Source organism: Anas acuta, chromosome 2, assembly GCF_963932015.1.
Source record: "Anas acuta chromosome 2, bAnaAcu1.1, whole genome shotgun sequence".
NCBI lineage: Eukaryota > Metazoa > Chordata > Aves > Anseriformes > Anatidae > Anas > Anas acuta.
Window position 1 is genome coordinate 89,194,269 of NC_088980.1, and position 22,704 is coordinate 89,216,972.

General features: G+C 40.7%; 1 protein-coding gene across 10 annotated transcripts in view; it reads left to right on the forward strand.

Annotated features, from left to right (window-relative positions):
• FHOD3 (formin homology 2 domain containing 3) overlaps positions 1-22,704 on the forward strand; it is a 418,783-nt gene that overhangs the window by 246,026 nt on the left and 150,053 nt on the right. For all 10 annotated transcript variants that reach the window (XM_068671118.1, XM_068671115.1, XM_068671112.1 and 7 more), the window contains exon 6: positions 14,890-14,984. In XM_068671118.1, the coding sequence (XP_068527219.1) occupies positions 14,890-14,984 (95 nt within the window). The remainder of the gene's footprint in view (positions 1-14,889; positions 14,985-22,704) is intronic.

Below are 22,704 nucleotides of genomic sequence, written 5' to 3' on the forward strand. Positions count from 1 at the left end.
CTAAATTTTCTTCACTGATGAAGCACCTCGAGTGTTTTATTTATTTTTATATTTTTCCATTATTTATACTGTATGGAAAGCGAAAGCCTACCTTTCTGCCTCAAGCAATCAGAAAGGATGAGGTTAGTGAAATTTAATTCCCAATTGCAACTGTGAAGCAAATTTAACAACCCTGGAGATAATAGCGATCATTTTGTGAAGCGCAAGGAGTCTTATAGCTAAAGCCAGCAGCAGGTACCCACCTCATAGCTTAGTATTCTGTGGACAGAAATATGTAATTTGCCCCATTTTGTTTCACAACCTTTCATTTTACAAAGAGAAATTGTTCTGAATGGCAACGGTAATCAAAGTGTTAGCACCCGGTGCTTGCAGCAGTCTGCCAGACGTGAGAATACCAGTCCTGAAACAGGGTGAGACATTTGCCAAACAGCTGTTTGGAGCTAAAGGTGCTCTTCCAGGACAAGTGGGAGGCTACAGGAGCAGATCAGAGGTCTGTTGTCTGTCCCCATCTCACAATCTTCCCTTCCCATAGCATGGTGCAAAGAGGATGCTCTTCGTTCTGTAGGACTTAGGTTGGGTGATGAGAAAGTTTGGAGTTAGTGATATTTTATCAGTGCTGCTTTTAAGGAAACAGGGATATAGGTAAGAGGCATCCCAAAAACAGGAGAATGATGTGGGAATTTTAAAATTAATATTAAGAAACAAGGATACCAGCTACAAAACAAACAAAGCAATATAATGCCTCTACACACAGGTTTTCCAGACACTGGGGAAAAAAGAATTGCCAGTTCCTCTACTTAATTTATTTGAATTGTGATCCAGTCTTTAATTTTATGATTTTATTTATTTATTTTTTTTTTTCTTATGCTTCTGCTTTGTTCAGTATGCAAGGTCGACTTGCTTGGACAAAGAGGAGGGGCCATCTTGTGGAGGGGCTGTGCCTGTAGTGGCTCGTGCCTTTCTTTACCTCAAAATTTAGAACACAAATGAGTTTTGAAAGTGCAGGGGTGAAAAAAAAGAGTGGTGTTATGATTAATTTTTAGGTGTCCTGGAATGGAGACAGAGATTTTGTCAGAAACTCTGCCATGGTACTCTTATGCAATGAGTGCTAGGCGAGTAACTTCAATTAAACCTTTAAGAAAGTATTGTGATGTTCCCTGTTCTGCTGTGTTTGTTGTTTGCTGGGGAACTCATCTGAGGACATATTGTGACAGCTGAACATAACCTCAGCTCCAGCTGTATAATGGACCCTTGAAGTGCTGTTATAGCACAGCGTATTCTCAAAAATCAGATCATCTTAAATATGACAGCTACTGGAAGCTGCGACTTCTCTGCAGAATAGAAAAGAATAGTGAGATGTTTTTTGTGTGTGTTTTTTTTTTGTATTTTTTAACCTATAGTTGTGCTATGCAGAAAGTGTATTCAGCGCTGAGAAGTACTCAGTATGTTGATGAACATCAGTGAGAATCCTGCAGGAAATGAAAGACTTTGTCTTCAGAGGATGTTTGCACTAAAACGTTCCTAGGACCACACATTGTGAAAGTGCTTTTTGCACAGTATTTTCCAGCCCTAACTTTGAATAAGGCAGTAGTCAAAAGCTCAAGAAGATATTTTTATAAATTAATTTTGACATTAAGTTTATGCGTAGCATTGACTGAATGAAGTTTTCTACAGGAATCCTAATTCTGCCATTTCTTAAATGCTGAGTGCTTAATTTTGGTAGGTGTATCGTTCCTTTAACTTCTCTCTAAGTATCCAGAAACTGTTAATTAGCCGTGGTGGATTTGTTTTGATTGTGGACTAGCTATTGCATCAACGCATGGTCTTCTGCACCAGTTACGCACAGATGGTTTGGGTTCGGTCCATGTTAGTTACTGGAAGAGCCTGTGTAGAAGTGTCCGTGATACTTAAAGGACTGCCTTGGGTCTGGAAGTAATTTAGCTGCTTCCATGTGCAATTTGAGTTTATTTCTCACTGAGCAGACTTCAGAAACCTTAATCTAATACGAAGAGCAATTAAATTTCCCTGTCCCCAAATCACCTCTTCATCATCTTCTTCAGTGTTGGTGTTACCCAAGGATCTCAGTCCTGCAGGCTCCAGCTAATGGAGTATTGACCAACCATGCAGACAGAGAAACGTGCTTGCATTCATACAGGGGCTTACAGGGGTCACTGAATCGTATCATCACAACTCCAGTGGAATGAAATGACCCCAAAATCTTTTTAGAAGTAAACAGATTATTCAGTGGCATTTCCCATTTATGTAGTTACTGGTAAGAAAGAAATTTAGACTGCCACACTGATAAATCCTCCCCTTCCATCTTCATTTTTAGCCAGTATGTGATTCTCTCCCCTGCCACCACACAGGTGAAAACTAGCTACCAAGGACAGACCTTGTGTTCAGGTCAAATGAAATGTAGGTCCCCAAATATTTTCCTTCTGTTCTGAATATATTTTACTAACTTTATAATACAGTAAGAAAATGAAATGAAAGACACAGATTCTGTAATTTATCTTTGTATTGACCAGAATTTAGGATTTAATAATTTTTATAAGAGTATTTTTGCCTGAGAATTTTGAGAAAAGGGAAAAAAAGTGTAATCAGTGTGCACGCTACCTGGATATTAAGCCATCTAAATTCAATTAGAGAAGAAAAAAAGAAACCTGAGCATGACAGTGAAGAAAGTGATTCAGCTACATTTCTCTGGAAAAAATTGCTGAAAGAAGATGGGATTCGGTATTCAAAGGAGTTCGCACATCCAATATGCTGAAGGGAAAAACAGAATAGTGGGATTAAAAGAGAATTACAATTAATTTGGAAGGAATCTTTGCTCAGTATCTGTGATGAATGAGCAGAGACACAAAACAGCATTTTCAATCGATATTTTGGAAATGTGTGAGCTCTATACTTTAAAAGGATTTGTAATGATGTCTCATCCCTCCACCTCTTTCTCATGGGAAGTCCACTTCAAATGCGAGATATGAACTTGTGCCTCCAGCACATTCTTTACTGCGAGATTTGAAAGGAGAATACATAACCCTAAATTTCACATAGCAGTAGACATACTTGAAACAGAAAGAATAAAAAGCACATTTAATGAAGTGTTGTATCAGTTTGCTTTCTAGTGCTGACTTTGGCTTTGTTCAGCCAGTACTTGAAGAATAGAGTCTTTCATTGATTTGCCCTAACAAGCATAAAATTCGGGAGATGAAAGTGAATTCTTTAATGGCACGCACATTACTGCAGGGTGGCGTCTGTACGAAACGTTAGAGACGAGCCGAAGAACAATAAATATCTGAAAAGTGTATCAGGAATTTGGTTTTGGTATCTGTCCTGGTCTGATTCCAGTGGAGAAAATCAGAAGGATACACTCACTATTGTTTTTAAGGCAGAATAGTGAATAAAACGTGACAGATGTATGTTTTCTTAAAATCACTTTGTGTTGGAATGCATTCCTCAGTAGGCAAAGATGCAGAGATCTTGAATCAATCAGCTTTTATTATCAGGAGGTTTTGTTTGAGCTTTTCTAGACAGGACACTGTGGTGCAGAAATTGGGATGCTAGGATAGCCTTACTTCCAGTCTTTACTTTAGACATGCTTCTTTGTCCTATTTGGTTTAAGAACTATTTTAATTTAGCTGCTGAGCTAAAAATATATTAAATTTTTACTTATCCTGATTCGTTCTCTTGAGTCAATACTAAATAAGCAAGGGAGGAAGCTTTTAATTTACTATTCATCATTGATTTTGGGTGGTTTGGTATATAATTGGACAGGAAAAATATGGCTTGGTGTGCAGTTCTGCAGAGACTTTTAAATTAGGTGGTTTCAAAATGACAAAAGCACTGAAGAAATAGGAAGTTTATATTGAAAACAATAATTATAGAAAGTAAAGCTTCTTTATATGGTTTTGCCACTATTTCAAGCACTACTCGAGTGTCCCCAAAATGATCACAATGCTCCTGTGTTGTTTGCTCGCTTGTTGCATTTCTGTCTGTTGAGATGAAGAGATGTTTCCATTAATAGAATCTTTCCTGACCTGTCTAAAAGCCTTTCATTTTAGCAACAAGTATTAAGAAATTTTAAGTATCACCTGCTAAGGTGTTCTGTGATGTAATGTTTCTTCTTCTATTGTGAAACTTTTTCACATCCCTTGTTTTGGGAGAAGAGGGAACACCATTTAGCATACATGTACATACACTGCCACATGAAGAAGCAATGTGAGAATTAAAAGATCTCCATAGAGAAAGAAAATGGTCAGAGACACTTGTATTTTTTGTTCTCAGTGCAGCTCTTCCATGGTATTCCCCAAGCATAATTTACGCTAGCAGTTAGAGTTTGACTGAAAATTGGAGAGTTACCTAGGTGTAACTTTTGGCAGCACACTTGTTTCCTGCAGAACCCTCTGTGGGAAGTGATGGGAAACACCAGCGGTAGAAGATTACTCTTTTCAGTGCTTCTTTTCACTCATCTTTTGTTGCTTCTCTGTTCTTCAAGAATATAGCACGTAAATTTCTATCAGTCTGTGCTTATTAAGAAAATACCATAATATTTGGATATTGGAGAGTGGAGCTTTTGGTTTTTAAGTAGCAGAAATAGCTTTACATTCCCACAGATATTGTTTTTGACTCTGTGCAAGTCTCCCTGCTTCAGTTCCCTTACCAATTGCAATACTCCTTTTTCAGGGTGCTAGATGGGCCCAGGTTTACCTGCTCAGAGTAACATCCTGACAAATGAAGTTGAACTTAGACCAGCGCTCGTGATAGTAATAACATATTGCTACGTGACCACAGAGCATCGTTGATCGGTGTTTCTGCTTTTACAAGCACTGTGCTGAAGTCCTTTTCTTTTACTCATCCTATTGCATGGTAATGATGGACATTCTTCTTGTGTGGTTCCTCATTCTGCTTCCCAAAAACCTTCCATTTTATTTAGGAAGAGCATAAATATTGGGAAATGTGGCTTTTCTTGCAAGAAAAATAGGGAGAAAAAAAGTCAGCCAAGGACATTCCATCATTTATTCACTTCAAAACTGTCAGGTTTCATCCTGGAAGGTTTACTGTTGCCCTAATAAGATTCTGTTAATCACCAAAACCATTTGGTACGTGAACAGTTACCCTACCATTTGTCCTTTGTCTGTTCCTGTGCTATTCCACTCACTAAACAGTCCAACTATGTTCCCCCATGATTTTCTTTGTACGTAGGGCAGGAACCCCAAGAAACTCTGCTTTTTTTTTTTTTTTTTTTTTTAATAATCGCTTCCAAAGTACCTGAGTGTAGTCAGTTAAGACCCTGTTTACATATAATAGGAGGAAAACGAAACAACTCCATGTATTCCCTCAGTTTTCTGTGCCCCAAGTGTGCAATCAAAATAAGCTGCTGTTGCTCAGACCAAATCCTAATCGCAGTTTCTTCAAAACACGTATTTGACTTCAGCGCGTTTCCCTGTGAGAATGCCAGATTCATTCATGAGGCTTAGCTTCTTGGTGTTTAGAGGAGATGCTGGAATTCCAGCCCCATATGCTGGGTGTAACTGATAATGATGGATAAAAGACAGCTAGCACCTGCGAGACCTTTCTTTGTGCAGGGTAAATAGGTTTCTGAGGAGTTCAAGAGAAGGGAGCTGCAGAAAGTGGTGTGTTTTTTTTTCTTTTTTTCCCTTCTGCAAAGGTTGGTTTGTGCTTCTCTCTTTGTACCTTCAAAGTCAGGATTAGTATTGTTTACACAGACAGAAGGCTTACATTCACGATGATTAATGGGGAGGGGAAGGCCTTGAAATCCATCACATCTAGCACATTGCCAGACTAAATTACTCAATCGGCTGCCAAATAGAATGGCTAAGGCAATTTTCTTTGCATCTTGCCTACTGAAATATGTTATTTAGGGTCATTGCTTGTTTAACCATTACACAGTTATTAATTGGGAGTTTGGCTAGATTTCCCTGGTTTAGCCCTAAAGTTAAGATAAATTTTCTTTTCTGGCCTTTAGCTCAGCATGGTTTTGGCTATGGATTAATTTTCAATTTCAGTTCAGTTTAATTTTCAATTTAAATATTCTGGGAGGGAGTAGACACATGGCTGGAGGAAGTAAGAAGACAGAGCCAGACCTCAGGGGTGCCCAGTTAAAGGGAAAGGGTCAATCAGCACTGTCTGAAATACAGGATGTTCTGTTTAAAGTTAATCTAAAAAAGTCTAATTAATACCAAGGGTGACTGAATACTGACACAGGTTATCCAGAGAGGCTGTTTGGTTTTGACAACTCAACACCTGGCTGGACACAGTCCTGAAAAAACTGTTATAGCTGACCCTGGTGTGAACAGGAGGCTGGACCGGACAATCTCCAGAGATGCCATCCCAGTCTGTGAAACTGTGCTGCTGTAAAGCACTCGGATACCCAAGCATGATAAATCCATTATAAAAAGTTTAAAGATGCGTCTTCTCAGAACTGTACAGAGACGTGAACTGTTTTATTGGAGATTTTTTTTTTTGGAGATGAGGTGGAGACACCTAATCCTTAAAAGTAGAGATTAATTTCTAACCTAGAACAAAACCATGTCTCTTTTGCTGCGGGAAGAAGTTGTAGCCCAGGCTTGGGTGTAAGCCAACTGGAGTTAATGCTTTAGTATTTACACGGGCGGTGTCCTGCACTTACCTGATGCTTTTGCAGAATACCTCTCCTTACAAGAAGATCTCTCAGGGAATCTTACCATCGTTTTCTTTTCCTCAAGAAATGATGATAGGTGGGCATGCGTGGAAGTCTCTGCAGAAAATATTTTTAAATCTAATTTTTTACAAAAAATACATAACTACATACACATTGGAAGAACATTAAATGTTTCAGCCTATATTGATTCTGTGGAGAAGCATCTGCCCGAGTTCAGCCCTATATATGCATACATAACAATCTGTAGTCTTAATTCAGGGTTACTACACGTTCTGTTTTTACACAGGAGTTTTGCTTCATAAAGCTCCAAGGAAGAATGGTCATCTTTTAATAATCATCTAGTCAACCTTTTTTTTTTTTTTCTTCTTTTTCTATATGTAGCCCAATGCTTAACTTTACACACTACTCATACTCTTGCCCTGAAGGTAGAATGAATTTTCTCATGGTCTTTTTCGTGCTATTCATCATTAATGAATGATGCTTTGTTTACCTTTGTAGCTCAGATTGATGCAGAAAAGAAACAGGAATTCCAGAGAAATCAAGGACAAAAAACTCCATTTAAAAGTATTTCTATTGGATATATCAGCAGGAGCCTGTATTTGTTTATGAAGTTCCATCAGCTTTGTCTTTGGGCTTTTTTTTTTTTTCCCCCCCGGAAATCTTGGAAATATGTGTCATTATTCCTCTATGTTTTGGGAAAAAAAAAAAAAAAAAGCAATTGTTATAAATTCTTGATTTTCATTTGCATCTGTATCGGATCAATGAAAAATGTGACCATTTTGGTTTGCCATGCATGTAAAACTCTGTCCCTTGGTTGAAATTACATGCACTGCCAGGCCTGAGGATTTTATATCTTTGTCTGAGATTTTGTTAGGAAAGCTACATGAGTGTTTCATACTTAGATGCTTGTAGTCAACTTGCAAAATAGTGCTCTAATGCTAGGAGACTTGCTCTTTTATTAATATTTTTGTTACATACTTATTTTTAATGGTTAAATGTACCCAGCTTATTGCATGTTCTTAAGTCTTATTAATCTTGTAAAACATGTTGGAATACATTGCATTTAAAAATGTGAGGTCTGCAGCATAAAATGAGAATTAAAACAATTACGTTTAACCAGGCGAGGTTTTTATAATGCACGTGCATAAGTCAGATTTCAGTTTGTGTAAAAACACTTTTTTCAGGTTAACTGCTGACAGAGTCAACTTGGAACATATCCTTTCCTTGCAGTCGTATCGAGTGAATTGCCAGAAATATCACAAAGGAAATGTTGGAGCAGGTGCAATTCTGGTGTGCTCCTTTGGCATCTGGCTGGCTGGCGTACTGCCACAGGTGGTGCACGTCACATGTAAAGGAGCAGCTTTTGCTGAAATACTTGAGCTGATTAAAGCTGCCTGATGTCCTTTGAACTTGCTGGGTGCTGTTTTTTAAAGGGAGGGGGAAAGGGTGGCAAGAGGAGCATGAAATGGAGGAGGGTGAGGCCTCCTGTGAGGGCTTTCTGAGGTCCTGGAGTGGCGATGGGTTGGCCATCTCTCAGGGGAGAGCCAAATTCTCTGTATTTGAATGCTTGAGGCACTAAGGGCCATTGGGTAGCAGGCTATAGGGAAAGGAGATCATTGTGTGTGTGCCTTGTTGGAGTGGTAATCAAAGCCCTGCTGATTTAAGGGCCTTGGAGCAGAGCTACAAAGGAGTGCTCAGTGCTTTTCCCTCAAAAAGAAAATGGCTGGGGGGACCCCCTGCTCCCCACATGCCACAGGCACAGCTTGTCAAGAAGCAGCGCTCACCACATCTGCTTTATCTCTGGGGTTGCAGCAATTTCATGGGACCAAAACCGTGTGTCTGTCTCATAAATATCATCAGAGGTTCAGCAAAAATTAAGGTTGTTGAAGATGAACAATTAGGTAAAATGGAGTAGCAAGAGGATGTATCTGGAAGTCTCTCTATTGTGTCAGGAGTGTAGGAATTTATAAATCTCCTTCAATATTTCCTGTGGGCTTTTGTGGGTGATGGAAATTATTGCCAGCCTGTGCCATGAGCACAGTGTTAAGCATGTTAACGGCCTGACTGAAATAATAAGCGTCAAAACTTCTGTGCTATCTCTTTAGAATTAAAATAATGTTTCATCCACCGAGTAAAGCAAGATGTTTTGTTTCTTGGTGAGCTTATACGTGATTTTTAAATGATACTTTAAGGGCAATGCTTCTTTACCCACTGGGTTACACCCAGAGCTAGCAATGTCTGTGGCAGGGCCCGAGCTCACTGAGCAGGGAGCTCCGTACTCTATTTGGCTTTGCCCAGAGGAGGCCTCTGAAAGGTGTAACTGGAGCCTACAGGACAGGGAAAAATCCTGCTCAACACTTCTGTCACTCATGTTCAGCGTTAAAAATAAGTGAATTGTACTGTATCTTTGTACATTTTGCTGTTAATCTTAATCTTCTTTTTTTTTTTTTTTTTTTTTTTCATCTATTTTAATCAGTAAGGCCTTTGTCTCTGCACTGCAAAAAGATCTGAACTTTGAATAATGCTTTAGGTCTACAACTAGCTTCAGAAGCTCCCAAATACAAATACTTCTGAGGTATTAAAGTAGTGCATAAGAATTGCCTCCCTTGTCCCCCACTGTGCCTATTTGGGGCAATCCCAACGTGAATAGAGCCTGGGCAGTGGGTAGACAGAGAGCAGCCCTGCAGAGAGGGACTTAGAGGTGTGGGTGGACGAAAAGCTGAACATGAGTTGGCAATGCAGCCCATAAAGCCAACTGTGTCCTGGGCTGCATCAAAAGAAGAGTGGCCAGCAGGGTGAGGGACGTGATTTTCTCCCCCTGTTCTGCTCTTGTGAGACCCCACCTGGAGCCCTGCGGTCAGCTCTGGGGCCCCCAGCACAAGAAGGGCATGGGCCTGTTAGAGCAAGTCTAGAAGATGAAGAAGATGATCAGCCTAGAAGAAGGCCATAAAGGTTATGAGAGGGGTGTAAAGCCCCTCCTACGAAGACAGGCTGAGGGAGTTGGGGTTGTTCAGCCTGGAGACGAGAAGGCCCCTGGGAGACCTTACAGCGGCCTGCCAGTGCCTAAAGGGGGCCTACAGGAAAGGTGGGCAGGGACTCTGTGTCAGGGAGTGCAGGGATGGGACAAGGAGGAATGGCTTTAAACTAAAAGAGGGTATATTTAGATTAGATATAAGGAGAAAATTCTTTCCCATGAGGGTGGTGAGGCACTGGCACAGGCTGCCCAGAGAAGCTGTGGATGCCCCATCCCTGGAGGTGTTCAAGGCCAGGCTGGATGGGGCTTTGGGCAACCTGGCCTGGTGGGAGGTGTCCCTGCCCATGGCAGGGGGTTGGAACCAGATGGTCCTTAAGGTCCCTTCCAACCCAAACAGTTCACTAATTCGAAGACTAAAAGCTGTACTTCAAATAGTATCAGCTAGCATTGAAATTCTCATTTCTAATAGCAATGCTATACATCTAAGTCTGTGCAGAACCATCTTTCTGGCTTAAAACTTTATTTCTGTGAGAAAGTTCAGTTCTTAGTCTAGTATGGGTTAATGTAGGTGCCCTGTAAATCAGTTTCTTAGCATGTTTCAGCCATGATGCCTGTGATGATGGGAAAAAAAATAGCAAGGGCTAAAAAGAAAGGATTAGGCAAAGAGGGATTTAAAGAAACTTTGATAAGAAACAAAATATTCTTGTATTTGTGGCCAGGAATAAAATGTTTTTAACTTCCTGAATGACATTAAAATATTTTTAACAGGAGGAAAGAAATGTGAATAAGTCTATAAACAACAGATATTGCAGTGAAGCTAAAATGAAGCATACCAATAGTAACAAAGAAAGAAAAAACATAAAAACTTAAACTGATTCTAAGCCTGTGGAGTGAGTATGAATCACAAGGTTTGGCACAGTGCTGCTTAGTGCAAGATGGTTTTCAGAAGCACTGGAGAGGCCAGGTCATCTCTTTCACCTGATTTCACCTCTTACAAGCACAGAGCTGTGCTGTGATTTCGTTAATTTTCGAGTAGCTGGGTGGTAACAAAGCTGTAATTAATGATGATTTTTCATCACTGTCAGGGGAAAAGGATCTTCATGTAAACTGATGATGGTAACTGTAACTCTTCTAGGCCTTTGCAGTGTTTTCTGGCTTGTTTGCTCCATTATGGCATTCCCTAATCCTGACTGTGTGCTGCTGGTTGGAAGTCTTACAGCAATGGTAGGCTGTGCCATGCAAGTGGCAATGACCGATTGCCTTGAAATCCACATAGGTTGCCATAGAGGCTTGTATGTCCTGTAGCTCATGGTTTTATGGGTTGTGGCATGCAATGCCTGGACATTTTGGAGGCAATAAGGTCTTCCCTGAGGAACGGTGTGCAGGTGTCGATGCTCACCGTTGTTATACAGCTCGCAGCAAACACTGCCGTGGCTGTTGGTGAAGTGCCTGCTGAATTTGGGCCAGGAGCTTCCCTGAGAGCTGAAACCTCCAAGCAGGGACTAGCTTTGGCCCACTTCACTGTGGATGTTTGCTTATTCTGATTTAAACACAAGGTGCATCGCTGCCATAGCTCTTGACATGATGAATGGTGTTTTGGCTCTTTGGAAACTGAAAGCAAATAGTATTTCTGCTCATTCAGTGCTGCTGTTTTCTCTAAGCAGGCTTGTGGTAAAATATGAAGCAGATAGAAGTTATAGAAGCAGGTGTGTGGGCAGGAAACAGCTTTGAAAAGTTTGACAGCCTGGGTGGGAATGTGATGATGTTTTGTGCTGGAGTTTTTCCCCTTTGGTCCTGTTAACTTTATAGAGGATCCCAGGAGAGCATCAATGCCAATATCGGCAAGTTTTTAGAGATTTTCTTAAGCCTCTTATTTCACACAAATCTATGAAGTTTTTGGCTGGTCTGTCCTTCTCTAGCTAAGCCCTTCCTAAGAAATTCAGCAATTTTCCCCTCGAAAATAGCTACGGGTAAAGTCACAAACCAGTCTCCCAAAAGATTAAGGGTTTGACAAGGGTGGTGGGAGCAAAGAAATTCCAAATTAAGTCTGCTCCGTATTTAAACCCCCCTCTCCCAGCCCCCTATTGCACAACAGCAAGCTTTCCTAATGCAAGTATGCTGTTGATATACTTCCAAAGAGAATTCCAGTTGGCTGAGAGATGGGATTAAACGGATTAAATAACCTCCTCGGTTTTCAGTCAAAAAAAAAAGTTTGGTTGAAGGCACGTATGAATGTGAACTTAAATGATTTTGGAGCAGATTGTCCTGCAGAACAACCTTAGGCTGCCTTGCAAATTAGCTTGCCCTTCCTGAACAAGGCTGTGTGTGCTTGTGGATGTGCAAGCAGACATGCACACACGGGGTATGGGTGTGCATGGAACATGCACTACAGCCACAGCTGTCGTAGCAATCTATGGCCATGGGATGAGATGTAGGCTAACAGTTGCAGAAAAAAGCTGCAGGGAATACCAAATGGTGTAGGGTGCCATGTGTCCATGGCACACCAAGGCTGGTGTGCCCTGCTCAGTCAGTCCCAATGCTCCAGGAGAGCCTGGGAACCCTGCAGCCCATCAGCTGGGCTCCTACACTGGTGCTTTTGTGGTCTCCTCATCTTATTCTACCTCTGTACTATTTGTTTGCTGGATGTTACTTCTGCTTCTTCAGCACAGACACTTGATGTTAGGTGAAAAACATTTTACATTAAAAAAAAAAATACAAAAAAAATCTACTCTTCTCATAGAATTATTTTCCTTTCCAAAGAAGTTATTGGGCATCAACATTATAGAAAGTGCACGTAGATACTCCATAACTTGTTCTTCCCTCTAACGAAAGTCATTTTCCTCTCAGCGCTGCCTATCATGTCTTGCTTTCATTTTTCTGACCCCTGGAGACAGGAAATAACAATATGAAGCTCTGTTCCAAGGTCTGTCAGCAGCTGATAACTTGCTGATAACTTGATGTGTGGCAGATAACAACTGGAGCCATGCCTTGTATGTGGACAGCATGACTCCATAGCAAACGTGTCTCCTGTCTTAGATGTTTCATGGCATTCTTTGTAATTCTTTGTCCCGTGAAGCTTATTGGCCACTACATCAAGTGGCAGCACTAGTGGTTTTATCGTGTGCTTTCACCTATAACCAAAAGACCCCTTCTGTTGCTGGAAAGATGTAGATGCTATCATATACTTGGGATAGCGTTCATAATAATAGGAAAAAAAAAAAAGAAAAAAAAAGTTTGTGGGAAGGAATTGGGAGATGGGGGCAAGGTTAGTAGTAGTAGTAGATGAAAGGAATCCCTTAAACTTTTCTGTGGCTTCTTTCTAAGGTCTACTGATTTGCCTTAACCTATTGTAGTGAAGAGCTGCATCTAAGAGGCTGGAGTAATGCATTCCAGATCCCCATTAAACATCCATTCTAATCGGTCTTAAGTATAAGCAGTAGGGTAATTTTGTATCGTGTGCATGTTTTGCCTTTAAAAGCAGACTTCTTGCTGCCTTTGATTTCTATATTAATTTGGAAAGCATGTGCCAAGAGTAAAATTTGTTTCACATTTGTTTCAAATTCAAATTAAATCCCTTCACCCCCAACCAAAGAATTTGTACAAAAAAAAAAAATGAAAAAAAAAGGCTTGGTGACCTTATCATGACTGGATCTCATCCTGATCAAGGGCCAAATCTTTTTGGTATTGAAAGGAAGTAAAAACAAGAATTAAGAACTTTCTCTGATTACTGATGGGATAGCCCTGTTCTCCACTTCCTTAGACCTGCAAGGAGAGTGCTACAAAGAAGCCATTTATTCAGTCGGTGCACTTCTTATCTCCTTTTTTTGACTGCCTTACATTTTTGTTTTACCTTAACACTTGGGCCTGTGTCCCTGCCACCTAATGGTATTCACCTGAGCCATGTCTTAGAAGCACGGTGAAGGATTTCTTCTTGTACAGCAGTGGAGAGAGATGGGCACCTCCCCAGCCTGCCTAAGATGCCAGTTATCCCCTCGACGCAGCACTCTTGCTCTCCTTTTCTCTGTCTTCGTGACTGTGGAGGTTCAAGCTTTGCTTCTAGCTTGGTGTAACAGATTAGATAAGGAATAAAAGTCCAGAGAAAAAGGAGGAGACTTGATGTGAAAATGAAAGCTGCTCAGCTTATAGGGGTATTTAAAGCTCTCTCTTAACGTGCACATTTCTTTGAAGATCTCCCCTCAAGGAAAGCAGTACTGCATGGTTCACAACCTACATAAAATTCAGCAAATGTTTAGAATGTGTTTGGAAGATTAATAATGTTGTAATATTCCTCACCCTGTGGGTTTTTTCCTTTTTTCCCCCATAAAGCGATGTATGAGGGGCTTGTCGGGTTGTGCCTTATATAATTGAGCTGTTATGCCAACAGGCTGTGCTGAAAGGTGTTACATCAGTGATTTCTTTTTCATCCCACTGTGCTTTGATCTCCTGCTATAAAGCAGAAGATCTAACAGTGGAAACTTTTGAAGATGATAGATGAATTTTGCTAATCCACTTTTCATAATCCTTATGAAAAATGTCTTTCCTTATCAGTCTGAAAAGATTTAATAGCTGTTTTCTCTAGTCTTACATTATCAGGATTACAAACTATGGAATTATTGTTATGAAATATTTTGCTAGCATGTTTTGAAACGTTGCAAATGCTTTAGAATCAATGAATAAAGATGATTCATTGTTGACCATGCTTTGTTGTATTTTCTTACTAAAATGCAAAACTCTTACTGCGAGCGAGCACTATGCAATGGTGAATATTTGCTGTCCTTTTTGGTGTTAATTGCCCTGCTGTAATTTCAGATTACTGAAATTAACTGAAACGGTCAATCCAAATGCACTGATTAAAGCATTATATGGTGCTGAAACAAGTGGGGAAAGTTTTGACTCACGAGATCTGACGCATTTTAGGTAATGGATCTGTTAGGGTAGTAAGCAGCACGTAGGATACTGTTTTCAGAGTTTGGGGCAATAAAACCTGACATCCTTTAGAAAGGAACAAGTGCCCATGCTTGCCACTGGATGAAATTCACGCTTATATCATCCAGATGAAGTCAGTAAAGTTACTGCACTTGCCCAGGATCTTGTCCAGCAGAATCCTGCCCAATGCAGCTTTTGTTAGTTGGGCTCCCCGTGTCCCTGGAAAACAGTGCTTACAGTAAATGGCCAGCAATTCTTAGGGTTATAATATATATATATATATATTCACCAGGTTCAATTATATTTTTTTCTCTTTTCTTTACAATAGCTTTGGGACAAATTATGCTCTATGTTGATGGCATGAATGGAGTAATAAATCATAATGAAACCATCCAGTGGCTGTACACGCTTATTGGGTCAAAGGTAAGACACTCTCCAAAATTCTTGCTTTATATGTTATTGGTGTTCTTTAAAAGCATTCTATTTGTATTACGTATGCATTAGGGTTTTAACAGACTGTGTTAGGCTCTAAATGAGTACATAACGCTCTGCATAGAAACCAGGGCACACTGGGCTGTTACTTCTTTTTCTAACTTTTTCCTACTCTTTTATGCTTTTGGTACTCACTCTGTTTTTGAAAGCAAAGGTACTAGAATCACAGAATATCCTGAGTTGGAAGGGACCCACAGGATCATCGAGTCCAACTCCTGGCTCCACACAGGACCACCCAAAAAACAGAGCCTATGTATGAGAGCATTGCCCAAACACTGCTTGAACTCCGGCAGGCTCAGTGCTGCAACCACTGCCCTGTGGGGCCTGTCCCAGCACCCGACCACCCTCTGGGTGCAGACCCTTTCCCTAACCCCAGCCTGACCCTCCCCTGTCCCAGCTCCATGCCGTCCCCTCGGGTCCTGTCGCTGTCCCCAGAGAGCAGAGCTCAGCGCCTGCCCCTCCGCTCCCCTCGTGAGGGAGCTGCAGGCCGCCATGAGGCCTCCCCTCAGCCTGCTCTGCTCGGGGCTGACCTAGAGATGCGTGTGTTATTGTCTGTGCTGCCAGTGCAGTTGACCATGGAGCAGATTTTTTTTTTTCTTGCAGTTGCAGTTACCAAGACATTAATTGGGATCACTTTGTGTGTGTGTGTGTTTTTTTTTCCCCTTTGCATTCTGTGAATGCAAATGTTTTTCTACAGTTTAGCCATTCTGTCCTGCTCAACTTTGCTGAGCATGGGGGGAGAACAAATTAGAATGGCTTCCTCCTCTGTCTCTAGAGAGCTCTAGTACTAATATAAAGTCTAGTACCTGGCTGCAGAGAATTCTTTGTTGTTCTCTGCATATGAGGAGGCAACAACTGAAGACCTATACCAGAGTCTATGTCGCTTGAGTTGCTATCATCCAACTTTTAAGGCTACCTATGTTGAAAGTTGAAAAAGAAGAACATATGTTCTGCTTACACTCCATCCTGAACAGTGATAAGGTAGGTAGGGTAGGTAAAGCCATAAATCTGCAATCTGTTGCAACTCCAGCTTTAGTTGAAGTCTGTTAAGTGCCACAGGGACTGCTCCTGCTCTTGCCGTCTCCCCACCTTCTTGGGACAGATCTGAATGACACAGTATGTGGAACAGGGTATGTTAGCTATTGTTAACAACTTGAAAGATGCCATACTTGGGGGAGTTGAATCCGTAATTAGAATAATTAAAAAAAATAATAAAAATTAATGATGTCCAGAAATTTTTCCTCAAGTGGCTGAGTCACAGAAAATTGCTTTGTGGATACTTCAGTGACACAGAGATGCTACTGCTTTCCCCATTTCCCTCTTAAAAATAGTATCCATGACAGGAAAGAAAAAAAGAGGTCTGTGTCCCACAGGTGCTTTATATCCACTACAGATTTTTTTCTGCTGTGTGCAAATTCCACTGCTGCAGAGGGCAATCAAACAGAGAATAGAAACTGCAATATTAACAGAACTGATTCATCTGAGTTGACTGCTAATATCGGTAGATATGTAAAAGTAAGATCATAATTGTGGTCATCAAATCTCGGGCTTGCTGAGCATGGTTAATGAGCAGTTCATGTTTGGGAGATGATGAGACAATTTTCCCCCACGTAAAGTGTTCCACTGCTGGCCGGGTGTTACGCTGGGCAGTTTGCCCTCCTGAAGCAGGGAATGTTAGCCACAGTTGGAAAAGCAGTGCCAGAAGAGAGAGAAATGGTTTGCTTGTTATGGATGCTTATTTTCTATAGAACAGATGAAAGAATCAAGCAAAGAAAGGAAAAAAAAATGCTGTGATATCCATAATTACTTTAATTCTCTAGTGAACGTAGTCAGGGAGATACAAGTCTGTATTGCTACCTTGCAGATGAAATTCTGGCTAGATTTTCTTGACCAGAGTAACTCTCCAGTCCTTAAACTCCTTCTTCCCTCCCCCATGGTCAGCCCAAATGATTATCTCCATATCCTGGCTCAGTGCCTGCAGCTAAGGAATGCGGGCAATGTGCTTTGAATAGTTTGGTTTCAGGTAGCATCAAAGTTGCTTTTTTGTTATTATTTGACTGTCTTGGAAGAGATGTAAGTCCATGTCTGTGTGCCAGAAGCTAATCGAAGGTATGACAGGCTTACTATCACAATGTGGTGTGACAGCTGCTTTATGCACTTCAAGATGGTTTTGGGCTTTCTGTGAAAAAGAGATCCGTGGAATCTGCACCATACCTACAGCCTAACTTGCAGTCCTACTATGCCAGTCCCTTCTCTGCAGCAAACGAAGGGAAAATCTGTTAACACTGCTGAACAAAAAGGAACAGTAAAATTGCCAATTAAGTATCAAGACAAATCCCTTTAAGAGGAAACAGAAGGCACGCAGCCGTTCAGCTGCCACAGCTGTGGCTGGACACATTGCTTCTTGCCCTCTCAAAAACTCTGATGAGGTTTAATAAACTCAGCAGTGGAGGTGGTTGAATTCTTTCCACTGCAGATTTTTTTCTGTCAATTTCTATAACAGTTTTGGCCTTTTGCTGTTACTTGCTCTGCTGTATTTGTGTGTGGGGCTGCTACCTCTGTCTCCCTTCCTCTCTTACAGCAGTATATGATTTCATGTGGTTTTCCACTGCAGGACATGAATATAGCGAAGGACCTCAGGGTTTGTCACACTCAGCACTGTGACAGCTGTAATTTTGGCACCCAGCTCCTATTTAGGCACCTAGCGATACTTCTGCACTGGATTAGGGGAAGGGAGGGGACTGAAACTTGAAATCAGTGAGACAAAAGAAGTATAAGCAATTAACTGAAAGCCCTTCTGGGTTGTCACCATTATATGCGTTACTATTGATAGTTCCACTCTGGTTTTATCCCCTAAGCATCAATAGATTTTTATATAGATGGATTATTGGATAGTGCCATTAATTGTAACGTTGTAGTTTAAATTTTCCCTGAACAAAGTTATTGGTGAGGTGGTTAAAACTGGAGCAGTGTGGCTGCACTAGTGCTGCTACCCTTACACAAGGTTAAAGGCACCAGTGGCATCAGGGTGAGGAACCGAAAAAAGGGAGGAAAGTTAATCTTAGATGACTCGTGCTAATGGAGAAAGAGCCTCTGATTCAAACTGGTATTGCATAGGCATTAGATTGGAAACTTGAAGTTAGCTTCTGCCGTGCTATTTAAAGGTAAGAACATTATCAGCAAGTCCCAGACTTTCAGGGCCATTGCAAGACACCTGCACCCATGTGTGACCATGCTGGTATGTGCCAGTGGCCTTTCACAGCTTCGTTGTGCACTGCTTTCCAGTCATCAGTGGCTAGTAGATCATTGGAGCATCACATCCACAGGATAACCCAAATTTCAATATATGTATCCCTGCTATTTCATCATTAGCTATGTACACAGCCACGTTCATTAGTCTTTCCCCATTTAATAAAGCATTCAAGTATGTGCTTAATTGTAGGTGTATGGTTACATCCTGCTTGCATCCAGAGACCGGTAATCCCTAACTGAAGTCAGCAGTGTACTGCTGTGCTACTACAAAAGAGGGCTAAAGCATGACCAAGGGCGTGATCATCCCATATAAGCCAGAAGTTACATGTATAGGGAGTGTCTGTGTCAATAGAGTTTTCTCTCAGCATTCATTGGTAGCGTGGAACATTCATGCAAGATCGTTTGCTTAAAAACAGAACCCCCAAACAATGAGTCAATGAATGTTAGTTAACAGTGCTTTCAGCATTGCTCCTTTATTATTATTAATATATTTTTTAAGTAAACTAACCTTTGAACGGTCTTGCTTTAACTGACCACATGCTGTAACTCAAACCTAGATTCAACCTCGCAGCATCTGGGAAATGATACTTCTACCACTTCCTTGGTTTTTCTGCCGGCTGTACACTGCTGCTGTTGAAATTAGAATTAAGTTTTTGTATCAAATTGCGAGTTAAGTTTAGCCTGGTTGCAAAGGGAGCTGAGGTGCTTGTGCTGGCACCACAGAGCCCTCTAGAGCTCTCTGGTGGCTCACCTGCAGGTAGGCTTGGTTTGATGGTGATGGCAAGGACTGTTGGAAAATTTCTCTTACGCAAAACAGGGGACAGCAGGTTAGAGATGTAGAAGTGCTAAGCCACATTTAGTCCTTGTAATGTGTTTTTCATCTGTTAGCATGTATGAGGTAATATGTATTATCTTTCACATGCATTGGTATTCACTCAGAACTGTTAATAGAAAGCACACAACGCTGTATCAGTGCCTTACCCTCTCCAGGACTGGTTGCCGAGCGTTTACAAAAACTACATTTCCAAACAAAACATATTGGAGAAAAAAGAACTGTTTATATCATCCAGTAAAGGAAGCAAAAGTTCCTTAGCATCACAAACCTGCAAGGTTTTGCCCCTTCACGCTGGTCTTCAAATGTATAAGACATTAAGCATTCCATATCTTGAGTCTGGTTTCACCTTTTCTTCCCCTCCATTTCTGCCTGCTACTGATAATGATTATTTTTTCCCATTGATGATCCAAGCCGTTCTAATTCTCCCCAGGGGAGCTAAAGCTCCTTTTTGGCATTGTTTTCAGTGGAAAGTAATCCATTTTCAAAGTGGTGCTGGGTAACCTCAGAAGATTGGGAAGAATGCTAGGCCTAGGCTGACACAACAAGGTTGATTAAAGATTCCTATCTCACATCTTGTTTTAATTTTTTTTTTCTACTTTGCTTCTGTCTGGGTCCTATATTGCAAGGTTAAATATGAATTTTAGCTAGCAGGTTGTCCCTGTGCCTTGTGTGAATTTTTTGCTTCCCTTTGTATTGAATAGTGACTTTCTGAATATTTTAAATATAAACCAATCCAAAAGAAGAAAAAGAATGTGTTTTTTTTCTCTTTGTTTTGAAATCTGTGTTCAAATGGGACATAGCTGTAGTGTATGAAATTGTTGATTTCAAAATAAAGTTTCTGTTTTCAAAAGAAAAGTTCAGTAGAGCTTTTACCTGTGAGGTTACTGTGAAACATCTACATGTATATGGTTGGCAAGTCGTTTCATGATAATTTTGAAAGAAATAATATTGTTAGTTACACAAAGCACTAAACCTAATTTTACAAGTGAGTCATTTAAGGTATGTAGAAGCAAATAGTCAGTTTAAGCACTTGATTAAATCAGTGTGTTTCACAAGCCCTTTATGCCTGCACTCAACTGAAGTCATGAACAGAGCAGAGAATACCATAGAGCTTGAACTTGTGTGGTTTTTTTTTCCTCAAGAAATTTCTCACCAAATCCTGCAGAAATGGATATTGAACTGGATCTACCGATCTTATGGTAAAGTGATTTATAGCCATGGAGAAAGCTACAAACCATAGGGAATTAAAAGATCTGAATAAGACTGGAGATATTAGCTTGAGTACCACAGGAGAGCAGAACATGTTAAATGAACTCACCACTAGAGATTGGATGGTGTACTTGCATGATGAGGTTCTTGGAAATGTCATGTATTTGCATTTCATGAATTTTTCTGATGATATATTTTGTAAATCATTGTGTATGGATGGCCTGTTTTGATTTAACATTGCCTGGATGATGAAATGGAATATGCACAGGAATATGCCCAATTTTTGAGCAGAAGGTAGTGCTGTTGAATTCTTTTGCTCTTTATTCTTAATGTGTTTGTAGGAAAAGCTGGCCTGATAGAAAAATTAAGCATCCAGGAGAAATTACACAGCTCAAAGACCAACTTTGATTGATTTCATATGCTGTCATCTTCCCAATCTGCTGCCGTGGTGGTTAATGAACTCATTTGCAGCCTTTGACAAATGAGACTCCATATACAGCTAATGTACAAACAACATAGATCGCGGTATCTCTTACCTCCAGCAACAAATCCAATAACCCTGTATTTTTGTCCTGTTTTCGTGTCTACCCCAGGTAGAAATGTCCATTAGGTGTCAGTGTTTCAGTTCCTCAGGTTCCTTTCATAGAATCATAGAATATCCTGAGTTGGAAGGGACCCTTAAGGATCATCAAGTCCAACTCTTGACACCGCACAGGTCTACCCAAAAGTTCAGACCATGTGACTAAGTGCACAGTCCAATCTCTTCTTAAATTCAGACAGGCTTGGTGCAGTGACCACTTCCCTGGGGAGCCTGTTCCAGTGTGCAACCACTCTCTCTGTGAAGAACCCCCTCCTGATGTCAAGCCTAAATTTCCCCTGCTTCAGCTTAACCCCGTTCCTGCGGGTCCTGTCACTGGTGTTAATGGAGAAAAGGCTTGCCTCCTAGAAGTGATGACAGTCTCCTCAATTCAGTGTGGTTTCCCCATGCTCTGCCCTGCCCCATGCTCAAGAACTTAAGGTGGGGTGAAGAGGTAGGACTGCTTGGAGTTCAGCGGAACTGTGACCATTCATGTCAGCTTAGGAACTGGCTCTTAAATCTCATCTGATATGCAGTTAGCCATTGAACTATTGTTATGAAAATGGTTGTGTACCGGAGAAAGAAAATCCTGGATTTATAGGAAATTAACTTTTCTACTTCCTGCCTTTCAGGGGCCTGAGCCAGTGCTTACTGAAGTCAGTGGAAAGCTTCCCTTGGTCTTCCACTCAGAATCTGTAACTACACTGTTGCATGAGCATAGTTTATTTTGAATTGTATTTAATTAGTGCTTTGAAGATAAGCATCAGGATGTTGCAATAAACTTGGAATAGGATAAGCCAGCCAGTGCAGACTACATTATGTGCTCTCTGTGTTCTGTCCGACCTAGCAGACAGACTGCTTCAAGTCCTCTTTTTTTACCAGCCGTATTTGTAGATGAGTTTCAAAGGCATCCCATCAAATACGGCTGTTTGCAGTAGTCCAGTCCCGCAGCTGTATTTATCAGCTCAGCCTGTTGCATTCACCCCAACTATGTTGAAGGGATAAATACCTATTTTTCTACATTCAGAATGAACTCTTGTTGATCAAGAAGATGCTTAGAAAGCACGCAGTTCCCCCATATCACGTCAGAGATCTTATTTCAACTCATTTGAAGTGGAGAATGAGAAAATATAATGATTAACTGCCAACAATGTGGTGAATGTTCAGGCTCAACTTTTCACTTGATCACATCTATTCAAGCATGTATGAGAAAATGTCCTGTTAGCAGGGAGTGAAATATATCCAAATCTTTTCCAGAAAATGCCATGTTTCTCTATAGATGTGCAATTTTTTTGTTGTAAATGAAAGGCATGAAGAAAAAGAAAGTGTAATACTATAATTAAGTGTGGAGGAGAAAAAAAAAAAAAAAGAGAAAAACATAAAAATTGATGCTAACTTTTAGAATAGCATTGCTCTCTTTCACTGAAGCAGTTCAGAGTCACAGGTCTATTATCATTGACATTTGTGAGCAAATTACTGTGCCCCAGGGCCTAGCTATTAATTTTTGCTGTTAGCTGCTAGTGTTTTTTAACAAGCAGTAAGTCCAGCATTAGTATGAAAGGTGAAGATGCAGGTGGAAAGCTGGTTTGTATTGAGGCTTGTAGGGAAAGAAAACGGAGCCTGCTTGTTGTCACCTTAGCCTGCACGAAGCCACCAGTTTGAAACGTTCTTGACTATGAAATCTGAACAAGAAAAGCGGCAGATTTTCAGCCATAAAATTGTCAGATGGAAAAGAGGGAAGGAATACAAACGAGTTGTTCCGAGGATAAAAAGCAGAT